This window comes from Gallinula chloropus (genome assembly GCF_964237585.1).
Source record: "Gallinula chloropus genome assembly, chromosome: 8".
In the NCBI taxonomy this organism is placed as follows: domain Eukaryota; kingdom Metazoa; phylum Chordata; class Aves; order Gruiformes; family Rallidae; genus Gallinula; species Gallinula chloropus.
Genome location: NC_140093.1, coordinates 8995202 through 9007768, shown reverse-complemented (window position 1 = coordinate 9007768; position 12567 = coordinate 8995202). Strand labels below are relative to the sequence as shown.

Here is a 12567-nt window from a genome sequence, read left to right as displayed (position 1 = left end):
AACTCTTGCAAACCTCTCGCTAAGCGAGGCAGTGTTTGCTGCTCTGACTTGATAAAAGTGAGGATGAATGGAAGTCGACTACAATATATAAATCCTAAGGGGTTCCTCTAGTTCTTTTTATTTCGGAAGTAATTTTCATCACAGCGGTGAAAATATTGAGGACATCAAATTATTTGTGATAGAGTATGACGGTGATACGCTGATGAAGTTTCATAATTAATACCATCAATTATTTGTGTTAGTATAGGGTTTTGTTTGCCAGTCTTGGAGCCTTTATAATACTAGTAGCACCAGCAATAATAGCAATAATAGTCTCATTTGAAGTAACTGATTCTAGATTCTAGCGTACTTTTCTGTATTTAGAGGAAAATAAAAATAAAACAACAAACCAAAAGAAACCAAAACCAAACCCTGAAAATGTCAAAAATACCTGCAAAAATTCAGACTCGAATACTGCTCCAAACCCCAGATCTGCTCTCAGGGCTATTGCTGCCTCTCAGAGAAAGCTGTGCAAAGTTCTGCCTGCAGCAGTGACAGTGCTCTGCCTTGCAGAGTGCAAAGAGCAAGCTGAAAATTATAGGCAGGGAGAAGTGCCAGGGTGGTGATATACTAATCCTTGCTGAGACAACAACTTGCGTTGGAGGCTCGCAGAGAGTCCGAAATTTAATTTCGGGAGGGAAGGGTCTGTAAACAATATAGTCGAGTTAGTAAAAACCTGCTTTACAATAGCCTGCCAGAAGGTGAATGTCAGATCAAAGGAGAACTGAAAAGATGTCTTTTCATAATTTTTTTTTGTCTAAATCAGCCATGGAAACTTCATGACTCCATAAAACATGTGCTGCTTTGGTGGGGAGACAGCTTCCAGTTTCCCCTCGGAGAAAGCTTCTCTTCCCCCCACCCTTGCTGCTTAACTCTTACGTTTTGTTTCGGTTTTTTCTTTTCTTTTTGAATCCATGATGCCCGAGTCATACCGTTCCTTCGTCATTTCATATCACACACAAATGGTTTTGCTCTTAACTTTCCGCCCCTCTTCCCAAACAGGAACAAAGTCAGGAAATGAGGCACAAGACTCCCCTTGTAATGAGGAAAAGAAAACGACTTTACAGAAACATCCTGGAAAAGTCAAGTAAGTTAAAATATGTCGTCTTCTTCTTTTTCAATTCAAAGGAGACCATTTTTTTCAGCTTAGTGTTTAACGTACTTGCATAAACACAAATCAGCGACACAACTCCCCACCAGCAGCTGCCTAATCCTGCTCAATGCCTATTCATTTGGAGGTTCTAGAATTAATATTTGACGACTCTCTCATTGAAACAACAACCCCTGACCCCATGTGATTGCACTGTCACATTATTCTATGACATATTCATCTTGAATTCATTTACGGACGATTTGATTGGAATGAGGTTTGACATGTATTGGATCCTATTAAAGAAGAAGACTTTGATCTTGTTGATGGGGTTTACATGATATGTATCATCTTTACCAGGGATACCAGGCTTCCACAATGTGGTGTCTAAGTAGTTAGTGACTGACAGCTTATCTGACAGGAATACCTTAATCTTGAGGTACTGAATGAAATATTCTATTTAAAATAAGCATATGATTTGCTTGTCCTAGGGTAGCTCTAGGTCACAAAAAGTGAGAGGCAAACCTAGGCACAAGCCTCTTCTCGTCTGGTAGTCGAGTTCCTGTTATCCGGGAACCCCGGTGTAAAGAAGTTCCCCTAAGTGGGAACGGGATGAGGAAGAGAAACAAAGGCAGAATGTGCTCCCGAGGTACCCTCTCCTCTTCTCTCCGAGGAGATAGATGCTGGGGTTACTGAAAGGCTTTCCTGAACCACCTTTTCCTAAACAGCAGTGCCTTCTGCCGGGGCCGTCAGGGGGGACTCGGGATCAGGTCCTGTGCCTGCCTCTGTGTCCTTATCCCTCCCTGCCCAACACTAGTCTGGGGGGATAAGGAATCTCACAGGGTGACTTTTCGGTCCTCCCCATCTCTGTTCCTTTTCTCCCTTTCTCGGAGTATATGTTAGGATCTTCAGATTAATCCCTTCCCCTCCTCTAGTTCGGGAGTGGAAGCCTAAAGGGAACCCCTGGAGCCTGATGTCTGGAGAGCTCCAGGCATCCCGTCCCGTCCCACAGCCCTCGGGAACCGACTGGAAAGTTTCTTGCTGGGTCCTCGAGAGGGGAAGTTTCGGCAGAAGCAAGAGGGGGAGAGCACGGGGATGGGTGGAAGTCAGATTTTGCTTTCCGCGCTGCTTCCCAGCCCTAAGCGCGACTCTAAGAGTGAGCAGGATTTGGCCTCAAGTAAAGAGCACAACACGGGCAGCCCCTGATTTTCACAGCTAGCCCTTCCTCCGGCAAAGGTAGAGGTATGGATGAGCGCCTTGCTCAGTGGGTAGTTTCCCACCTAAACCAAGGCAAAGGGTGACGGATCCGTAAAGCCGTGCAGCGGCTGGGGCTGTCCTCACCCCCGAGAGTCACCGCAAAGGGTGTGCGGAGCAGTTTCCGTCCCTTAGGCCCGGGCAGCCGTCCGGTGAGAGCAGGGGCCGGAGGGTTGGGGCTGCCCGGCTCGGCCCCGCACCTCCGAGGTGCGGACAGGAGAAGCTCTGAATCCTCCCGCACGGCGGGAAGCAGGGAGTCAACTCTGCCTCCCCTCCCAGGGCACAGCCCCGACGTGCGGGTCTCCTTAATTCTCCCGACACTGCCCCGGCCGATTTGTCTCTTCCCCGGGAGAGCCTGAGGCAGGGGAGGTTAGGGCGGTGAGGAGGAAAGTGCGTGTGACTCGTCTTTTCAACGTATCACCTCTGTAGAGCAGCCTGGCGGGCTTGGGGGCTGGGGGCTGCAGTGCGGGTTGCAGAACCACAGGAGATACCAGAAAAACTGTACTCAAGATCAAGCTGCCAGTGTATTCGTGTTGATCTGACATAGTGGTCCTTCTGAACGTCATTTCCCTTAAGATAAGATTTATCCTATAGACCTCATGAAAACACTGTCCTAAGGACCTGCCCTGACGTCCGAAGTTTCAGGTTCAGCTCGGGATGTTTCTGCTTTGCTGCTTGAGCAGTCTTGGTTTCTCCTTGGAAAGACTCTGATTCATCCAGTCCATGAGTCCTGAGGGTAGTCTAGAAGGGGATGCCCCTTATCGCAGCCAGGTGGGTTAGAAAGGAAATAATAACTTTTTTGTTGTTTGTTTTTAAACTGGCCCTGCATAAGTTGATGTTGACACATTTGAGACTTTGCCGAGAGCTCGGCTTATCTGGTCAAACACGGCTCAAGTCGCTGCCAAGAAGCAGGAGACCTCGGTCACCCCTCGAGTGGCAGCCGTACGAGCTCAAGCTGCCAAAGAGCTGCACAAACAGGCGCTCAAGTTTTCAAAACATTCTGGGAGATGCGCGGAGCTTGGCCGGGTCTGGCCCCGCTCCCCTCCTCTTCCCCGTTTCTCCGCCTCCCCGCAGTCATGTGGCGGTCCCCGCCCGCCCCCCGCGCCGCTCCCCCCCCCACGCACGCAACCGGGGCTCACACCAACTTCACCTAACAGTGAGGGACACCGAGGGCCAGGTTCTCCTGCACAGCCTGGAAAAGGGACTGAGAGAAAGCCCTGAATGAGGGGCGAGCTGAGAGCCATGAGTGTCTGACGAGAAACCATCACATTATTTTAAATGAGCTTAGGGCAAACCGGTTATGACATTTTTTTTAATTGACAAACTGTTCCAGATCTTTTCTCCCTTGACTGAGAAGTGTCAGACTTGATGGATAACAAGTATGTAGAGATGCAGTGTTTTAAGGAGGTATGAGGAAAGCAGCTTTATTTGGAATTCACACTCTCAGTACATTTGTAAGTAACAGATTCGTACTTCCTAACGTTTGTCTCTTCTGTGCACTCCTATTGAGATGGTCATGAATAGGACTGTCAAATCCATTTCGTAGAGCAAGTAGAGTTGAAAGTTGAGATATTGTGAGGATGGTGTGTGGTTTAAAATGCCTGCGTAAACATGTTATGTAAGGATGGAGAGCTAATTGCATCATTTGTCACTTTTCATCATCTCCACTCCGAAGGATGGACACAAGGATGTATCTATGGCTGGCTACCTAGATATCTAGCTAGCTTGCCTTACAGGGGAAATACGGTGAAAGCCAAGGAGAGCCAAAATATGTAACTGCAGCCAGCCCAGAGTACGCGAAGCTGTGACAAAAATGTCCCCTGTTTGGTCCTGTATGTCCAACACTTTTATCTTACAGTTTCCTATCATTGGCTGGTAGCTTCTGTTACGAGAGCGGCTGGGTTGACATTGCCAGTTTCTTGTTTTACTGCTTAACATAAACCCTATTGATCGCCGATACTGTTAAATTTGCACGGAGATGCAGAATCCCGCGCTGGGAGCTTCACCTGGCATGCGTGCGGTAAAGTATCCACTGCCAAGTTAACAGCAAGTCAATGTATTAAAACGCTGAGAGTTTGACACGACGGATAGAGAATTAATTGTTGCTTTATTTCGTGAGGCTGCGCCTTTATTGGTGGAGTCATTTTTATGTCAGGATGCGCAGTCCGTGGTAGTACCGTGAGCAGGTATTTACAGATGGGTTTTCCTTTCTTAAAACAGAAGGCCTGTTTCTTTCTTTCTTTCTTTCCCCATGTTTCATTTACTTTTTAATTCTTTTTTTTTAAAGTTCACAATCCCCTTCTTAAAAACTTAAGTAGATGCTTCCTTCTGTGCTGAAGCCCTAAGCTTTTCTAAGCCAGTCAGGCTCCAGCATATACAGCTGGAAACCGAACCTACGTTTTCATCACTAGCAACGCAAAACCCGCAGACCATGTTCCTTCCTTCAGCTGAGAACTGAGTGGGTTGTGAATGTTTGGCAATGCTTTTACTTCAAGCCAAGGATGGGGATTTTACGTGGAACTACCCTGTTAGTGTGTATGAGAGAGAGAGGGAGAGAAAGGGAGAGACTCCCTCTTCTGGGTTAAACACCGAGATTCAGTCTAAACCACTATTTCCCGCATTGCTCCGGCAGCCAATAACCAGATAACTGCTAAAACTTGTCGAAGGAGCGGAAGGGGACGGGGAAGCCTTCCAGGAATCCTTTGTCAGGGCTGAGGCAGCGGTACAATAGCCGGAGAGCCAGGCCAAACGCGTACGCCCGGCAAGCGACTTGGCGGTGCGGCTCCAGCTGCTGGTTTTGCGGGGGAAGGACTCGCTCCCCGCGCTGTCAACAAGTGTCGGGGACACGCAGGCTGGCCCGGGGCCGCTGCCGCGGGGCCTCCTCGCCTCCCGCCGCTCCAGCCGGGACTGGCGGGGCTCTCCTGCGGTGGGGAACCCCGCGAGCAGCCCCCCCGCCCCGGGACCGGGCAGCTGGACCGGACAACGGACGGGGCGGACGGGGCGCTCCCTCCCAGGGCTCCCCCCGCCCGCCTTAGCTTTGTTCCCCCACGGCAGCAGCCCAGCGGCGGAAGCTCGGCAGCCGCCCGGCGGCGGGACGCAAGGCGGCCCGGGGGAAGACCCCCTCTCCCACGGACGAGGGCGGCCCGCTGTCGGGCCGAGCTGCGGCCACGGGCTCCGCCGCGCCCCTGGACCGGTCCGAGGGGCTCGGTGGGGCGGGGGGGGGGGGAACCGGGGGAAGGGGGACACCCGGCGGCGACGCATGCGCAGTCCCTCCCCCCGCGCGCCCCCCCCCCTTACATCGCCCCCCTCCCGTCGCACCGAGCGATAACCCTTTCAGTCACCAACGGGACCTGTCATCGGTGACGTCACCGCGGCGGCAGCCAATTGGAAGGCGCGGCGATTGTTTGACCGGCGGGGCCGGCGCCGCGGCCCGGAGGCGGCGCGCGGCTGCCCGCGCCCCGTCCCGCGGCCGCGCCGCGCCGCGTGGGGCTCCCCGCCGGCCTCGCGGGAGGACGGGCCGCGCGGGGGGACCTCCCCGGCCCTCCGCCGCCAAAAGCGAGCCCCGCCGTCCCCGCCGAGCCCACCCGCTGGCAGCGCCGCCCGTGCGCCCCGCCGCCGGGGCAGCGGGACCGGGAAACTTTTTGGGGGGGGAAAGAAAAAAAAAGTTTGGGGTTTTTTGTGTCCCCCCCCCTCCCCTTCTCCCGCTGTCAGGTGACTTTTTAGCGTTAGAAGCTAATGAGCGTGGGTGCTCTGGGGATCCCAGTGATGGACCCTGCTGCTGTCTCCGGGCGGAACACGGCGCTGAGATTAGTAGATTTGGCGGGGGCTCCTCGCCACTACCACCACCACCCCCCTCAGAGCATGACGGGCTTCCCGGGCTTCGCCGGGCAGCCCCACGCCACGGCACCCACGCAGCCGGGGGAGCACGCCGCCGAGTCCCGCCTCGGGCCGCACCCGCTCCGGCCAGAACACATGGGGCACCGCCACCATCCTTCTCAGCATCACCCCGCGGCCCTTAAGCTCAGCCCTGCCCCTCATCCCCACCACCAGCTCCACCACCACCGCCATCATCATCATCATCATCATCATCATCATCATATGGCAGGCCAAGCCGAGGTGGTCTCTAGTCAAACGGGAGCGTTTGGCCCGGCGCAGTCACCAGCAGCCCCTTACCCCGTCTCTCACCCGGCCCAGGCTTTGGCAGCAGGTAGGGACTTCTTCATACGCAGTGACCTGCCGGCCCCACTCATGCCAGGGCTGACTGAGCAGCACCCCGCTGCAAGTTCTCACCACGGACTGTTTGTCTCAACAACAGGTAGCTACCCCGGACACCATGGTCACCACCACCACTCAGAAGCTGGGAATCCCTCTCTGTTCACTGGACTCCATGAGCAGCCTCCCCATGCAGCTCCAGGTGGCCATCTAAACGGACAGATAAGACTGGGGTTACCTGGAGAAATGTACGCCAGGTCTGAACATTTCACTCAAGTACCAGCCTCCAGGACAGATCCTTTTGCTGCTTCTTCTCTTCATAGCTTCGGTGGCATGAATCTGAACGTGAATCTGGCTCCACACCACGGCCCGGGTGCCTTCTTTCGTTACATGAGGCAGCCCATCAAACAGGAACTCATCTGTAAGTGGATTGAGTTGGACCAGACTCCCAAAAAATTATGCTCGAAAACTTTCAGCACGATGCACGAGCTGGTGACTCATGTCACGGTGGAGCACGTTGGAGGACCCGAGCAGTCCAATCACATATGTTTCTGGGAAGAGTGTCCAAGAGAAGGGAAACCTTTCAAGGCCAAATATAAACTCGTAAATCACATCAGAGTCCACACAGGTGAAAAACCTTTCCCCTGCCCTTTCCCAGGCTGTGGCAAAGTGTTTGCCAGATCAGAGAATCTCAAAATACACAAAAGAACTCATACAGGTCAGTATGTAAAGCTCTCTTTACTCTCTCTGTGTTATTCAGCATACCGTTTTGCTTTATTTTATTTTTAATGTATCCTTTGCGTTGTTATTGAATGCACGCCAAGTACTTCTGGAAAATAAATTCTCGGATTTGTTTGCTTCTTTACCGTTGGGGGGAGGGGGGGGGGGGGGGGAAGGAGGGAGGGAAAGAAGAGCGAGAACAAATCTCAGAATTCTCGTCCATAATTTTTTTTTTTTTTTTTGTGATTGTGCGGAGGGGCTGCTGTCGTGTTTATGTGCTTAGGAGCTGTGTGAATATCGAGTGATATCGCTACTATTTCTGCTTATTCACTCAGGAGAGGATTTTTTTTTTGGCAGTTTAAAGTAGTTGGAGGGAAAAAATGAAATCATTGTGCAAGCTCACAAATTAAAAGTGAACAATAGAAGTTACAACTTGTCTAGTCAGTTTTGACTGATGTCGCTGAGATGCTGCTGCTCGAACATTGTGAGAATAACACAGCTGCGACCTTTTCGTTCAACAGTTTTGTTTTGGGCAGAAGGAGTTTCAAATGTTTGATCTGAATAACACTGACATTTTTAATGAGCATTGCCTTCCAACAACTCTCTGCGTTCACGAATATGGGGGGCTGCAAGTTCTGGTTCTCGGGAGGGAGAAAAAAGAAAAGAAAGTATTTTTTAAAAAAGAAGAGAAAACCCGGTATTGTTTCGGCCTGGACATTTTGAAATGTCATTTGCAGATCTGTTAAGCGAAATTGGGACATGTGTCAGAAACATCTGTTAGTTCTAGTTAACAGAAAATAAAGTAACTCGATGGACGGTCTTGCAAAACTATGTTTGAACTCTTCCGGCCAGGAAAGCTTTTATTATTATTGAAATTGCACGGAGAAAGTTTTCACACTTCCAGGAGCAGCTTGTGAAGTTGTATTAATTAGTTTAGCAGCCGGTGTTTGTAGTCTGTAGCGGTGGTTTCCCCCTACCCTCCTCCCTTCCCCCCCCCCCTTTTTTTTTTCATCTCTGAAGGAGAAGATAAGAAATAAGCCCTTTTTGGAAAATTCAATCTGTTCCAGTGTAGGGTTTTCCAGCTCTCACTCCCTCCTGTATAGCCTTATGCACTGCGAGGGAAACTACATAATCCTATTGTAAGATCTACTTACAGCCAAAGGATTTTTTTTCGCCTTCCAGTTCATAAAACTCCCCCTCCCCCATGCTTGGTGCAGGGCTCGACCTTCCAGGAGTTCCATTTTTATGATACAACTCGACGTGATATAATATGCAGAACGTACACTAATTTCGTATCGCTATCGTCTAAACATAGCACGGAGATTTTACAGCGACCGTCACTCGTCACCTAATTATTTTTCCATCCCTCTATGAATAGCTCGTCTGTGTGCGGGGGGGTGGGGGGGCGGGAGGTGGTGGTGGTGGGGGGGTGGTGGGTGTGGGTGTGGGGGGGCGATACCAAAGTTGTGTTTCTCCGCTGCCTCCTCGGTCCCCTTTTTCGCGGAGAAAGGAGTGTCCCCGGGTCACATAACTTGTATCTGAGCCAGCTCCTTGTCGGATCAGCACAGGTACAGCCATTAACCGGGAGAGCTCATCCCTTAATGACAGTGGTTTTCTTAAGTAAACAAACTTTTACTGCTCTTTAACGGCCTCACTGTTTGAAGTCTCTGAAGCAGAAAATGGTTAAATTCTTGGGAAAACTGACCTACATCGGAGAGGCAGGCTCGGGGCGAACCCGAGATCGGAGGTTTGCGTTTATTAAACATCATTCCGCGGGTCTGTACTTTTCGCTTTAACTTTCCCGGTGATTAATTGCTGTATTGTGAAAACTCCTGCAGGGCCTTTATGGTTCCAGCGTTTCTATTAAACACCCAGAAGTTGTCAAAAACGCAATGTTTCTGAAACCCTAATAGAACTCCCTACGAATTATTCATGAAGACAGTTCTAGATTCAACAGGAAAATTATTGCCTCCTCAAATATTAATGACTTCTGATTTCTCCGAGGCTGGGGAGCAGGCAGAGGGATTTCTGGCGATGTGCGAATTTTCCAGGTTGGAGGGTAAGGCCGTTAAGGCAGAGGCAGCGGGACGAGCAGGACGGGCAGGGATCGCTTCGCCTTCCTTCCCAGCGGGCCAGGAACAATAGTGCGAGGCGTGGGACAGAGCCCCTCTCCCTCCCGGGCGGCCCCCGCCGTCCCCGCGCCTCTCCCGCAGCCCCGGGGGCCGCCACCTCCGGCTTCCCCCACACCCCCCCACTCCTCCCCCCCCACACACCCCCCCTCCGCCTTCGACCCCCCCGGAGAAGTTGGTAAATACCTTAATCCACTCCCGGAGACGGGGGATTATGCCACAATTTCCAAGCTGAATTTTCACTGAACACTTTTGCCCAGCTACAAGTGTGGGGGTAAAATGGCGGTTCAGATCCTGCGCTTCTCCATCGCCCGGGGAACTTTCTGCGTGGCTGCACCTCCGTGCCCGGGCTGCGGCAGCCAGGACCTGTAAAATGTCCTCTCCCTGGCGGGTAGGGATCTCCACGTAAGAAAACCTGCTCTCGCGAAAGGAATACTTGCAAACAGCTCGGACGGCTCCTCTTTATCGAGGCGTTCAGAGAATGCAAACCGGGCAGCTGAGAAAATGCTGCCCTCTTCCCACTTGGAACCTGGCTGTACGGAGGGACTTTTCAGTGGCTCTTTCAGGGGGTTAAGCGAAGTTGAACATTTTTCAACTCTCGGGGAAAGCGGGCTGCGCAGCCCGCCTTTACCTGAATGGAACTCACTTTGCACAAGCAGAGAGCTTATGAGGATGGCTTTGCCTGGGGTCTCCTAACTTACTGCTTGCTTGTACTACACTAATATCCTTGATTTGTTGTCTCAACTTGGATGCTGAAGGTCAAATTGTTTCCTTACGTGGAAACTGTAATTTGATTATAGGCGTGCGTGTGTCACTGCATATGCACCGTTGTATGTCGACGGTATTTGGTTACAGGACCCTCATCGTTTGCTAAGAGACCTTATTTTTAACCTCTTCCCCCTTTCCCTCTAACGCCAGGTATTTATCCATCCTCTGTGCAAATGTTAGTGGTTCAGGATGTGGGAGCTCCTCGTTGATTATTACAGTGCGGAAAGGACATACTTTAAACGCGGAGCCGTGAGCTTTTTCCCACCCACCTTGCATAAAGTGCATTCATGTGAAATATTTGGAATGCCTTCCTTTATGTGCTTCTGTTCGCAGCCGAGGACGAGGTGGGCTGCGTCCCTCCGAAATGTAATGGTGACGAACTGTGTGTGTGGGAACCCCCAAAAAATCGGGGGTGGGGGACACACGACGACACACTCCAAAACAAAACCTATCTCTAAAAAAAACAACCCCAAAACAACCCCAAAACAAACCCAAACCAAACAAACCCAAACCCTGGAAGCTTTTACAAATATTGGAAGTCCTTTCGACCACATACGCCATGATGCTGAGCACGGTGGCTTTGTTTGCACTTCACGTTTAAGGTTCGGCCATATATATTTGTGGTGTCCTCTGTGCCCTTATACTTTTTTTGTCTTTTGACGGATGAGGAGGTTGTTTGTATTCCCGGTGGGTGCAGGACCCGGGCACTCCTGGGCGAGCAGGGGTTTGCAGTTCACTGTTATCAGAGACAATAATGTAGTCATCATTTCATCCCGAAGCTGTCTGTGGAGTGTTTCCTTGCAAACCTCCTATACATCGTGTACTATACCAGGTCCACACGATCCGAGGTTAAAGTTTCACATAACTCCAGCAACGCGATTATATTTCTATTATGCTTAACGTCACTTATCATATTACCAGAGAAATTAATCCCGATTGCATTTGCTTCCATGACTGAGTAGGTTCAAATGAAAAGGGAATCCTATCCTCACGGCAGTGCCGTGTGCCGGCCTAGTCATCCTCCTGCTGAATCTCTATCGTTTTACCCCACCTCGCCCCCAGTCAATATCTTTTTGAAAAATTTTGTGCCTTAACACACGGTATCAACAAGCCGGGCAGCGGGGAGAGGAAAGGGGATGCGGATCTTCCACAGGATTGTAATCAGTGCAAGAATGGAGTAGATGAGATGTGATCTAGACGGGTTATGAATAATATTTCCTCTCGCACCTGGGGGAGTGTGAGAAATGTATTTAACGTAAAAGCTTTCCTAGGGATAAATCACTGACCGCTCTTTCTGCAGGACATCGGAGTCCGCGGGGACAACACGCGTTGTTTGCCAGGAGCCAGCACTTGGCCTTTAAGTTTTCCTTATCTCGGGGCTTTGTCTTTTGCACAAAACCCCACGCTGACACGCAGGGCAGGGGAAAGGGGAGGATAAGGTGGCTGGACAGGGCGCTCCCGGTGCAGAGCCGGCTGCGTAGCCGGGTGGGCACGGGTCGGCGGCGCCGCGGGATCTCGGAGGGGCGGGCGGGGAAGGACAGGGCCGGTGGCGAGCGACCAAGTGGAGGCCGGAGGGGACCTGCCCCTGGGAGAACCATGTCAGGGACGGAGAGAGGGGCCCGGGAGTTCGGGGGGGGGTGGGGGTGCTCCCTGCCCCGCGGCCGCCGTCGCTAATGGCTGTGCTCGCCCATTGCCTCCTGCAGGAGAGAAGCCGTTCAAATGTGAATTCGAGGGCTGTGACAGACGCTTCGCCAACAGCAGCGACAGGAAGAAGCACTCGCACGTCCACACCAGCGACAAGCCCTACAACTGCAAAGTGAGAGGCTGCGACAAATCCTACACCCACCCCAGCTCCCTGAGAAAACACATGAAAGTGCACTGCAAATCCCCTCCTCCCAGCTCCGGCTACGAGTCCTCCACGCCCTCCTTGGTGTCCCCCTCCTCGGACTCCGGCCGGGAGCCCCCCGCCTCCTGTTCCCACGCCGAGCCCTCCGCGCCCGCGCAGCCCGCCGCCAACCTGAGCGAATGGTACGTGTGTCAGGGCGCGGGGCTCCGCGGCCCCCCCGCGCCCCCCGCCGCCCCCCCGCCGCCGCGCCCCCACGGCGAGCCCCGGCCCCGCTGCTAGGGCGCGCCGCGGGCGGCGGAGCGACGGCGGGCGGCCCTCGCCCGGGCGGGGACGGGGAGCGCTGCTCCGGGGCACGGGGAGGCCGAGCGGGAGAGGCCGAGCGAGAGACGACGCGCTGCGGAGTACGCGGGTGGGCCGGCGCGGGCCTCAGCCTGAGCTCCCGGCACCCCGCACAGGGGAGGGCTGCTCCCGCCTCGGCCGGGTACTGCCGCCTCCTCCTTCCGTGGCAC

At 52.6% G+C, this 12567-nt stretch overlaps 1 protein-coding gene across 1 annotated transcript; it reads left to right on the top strand.

Moving 5' to 3' along the window:
• Window positions 1-6118: 6118 nt before the first annotated feature.
• On the top strand, window positions 6119-12337 carry ZIC4 (Zic family member 4; the record flags this gene model as incomplete). Its single annotated transcript, XM_084267316.1, has 2 exons — window positions 6119-7313; window positions 11916-12337. The coding sequence occupies 2 exons, from the start codon at window positions 6119-6121 to the stop codon at window positions 12335-12337; spliced, it is 1617 nt and encodes a 538-aa protein (XP_084123442.1).
• Between the last annotated feature and the right edge of the window lie 230 nt (window positions 12338-12567).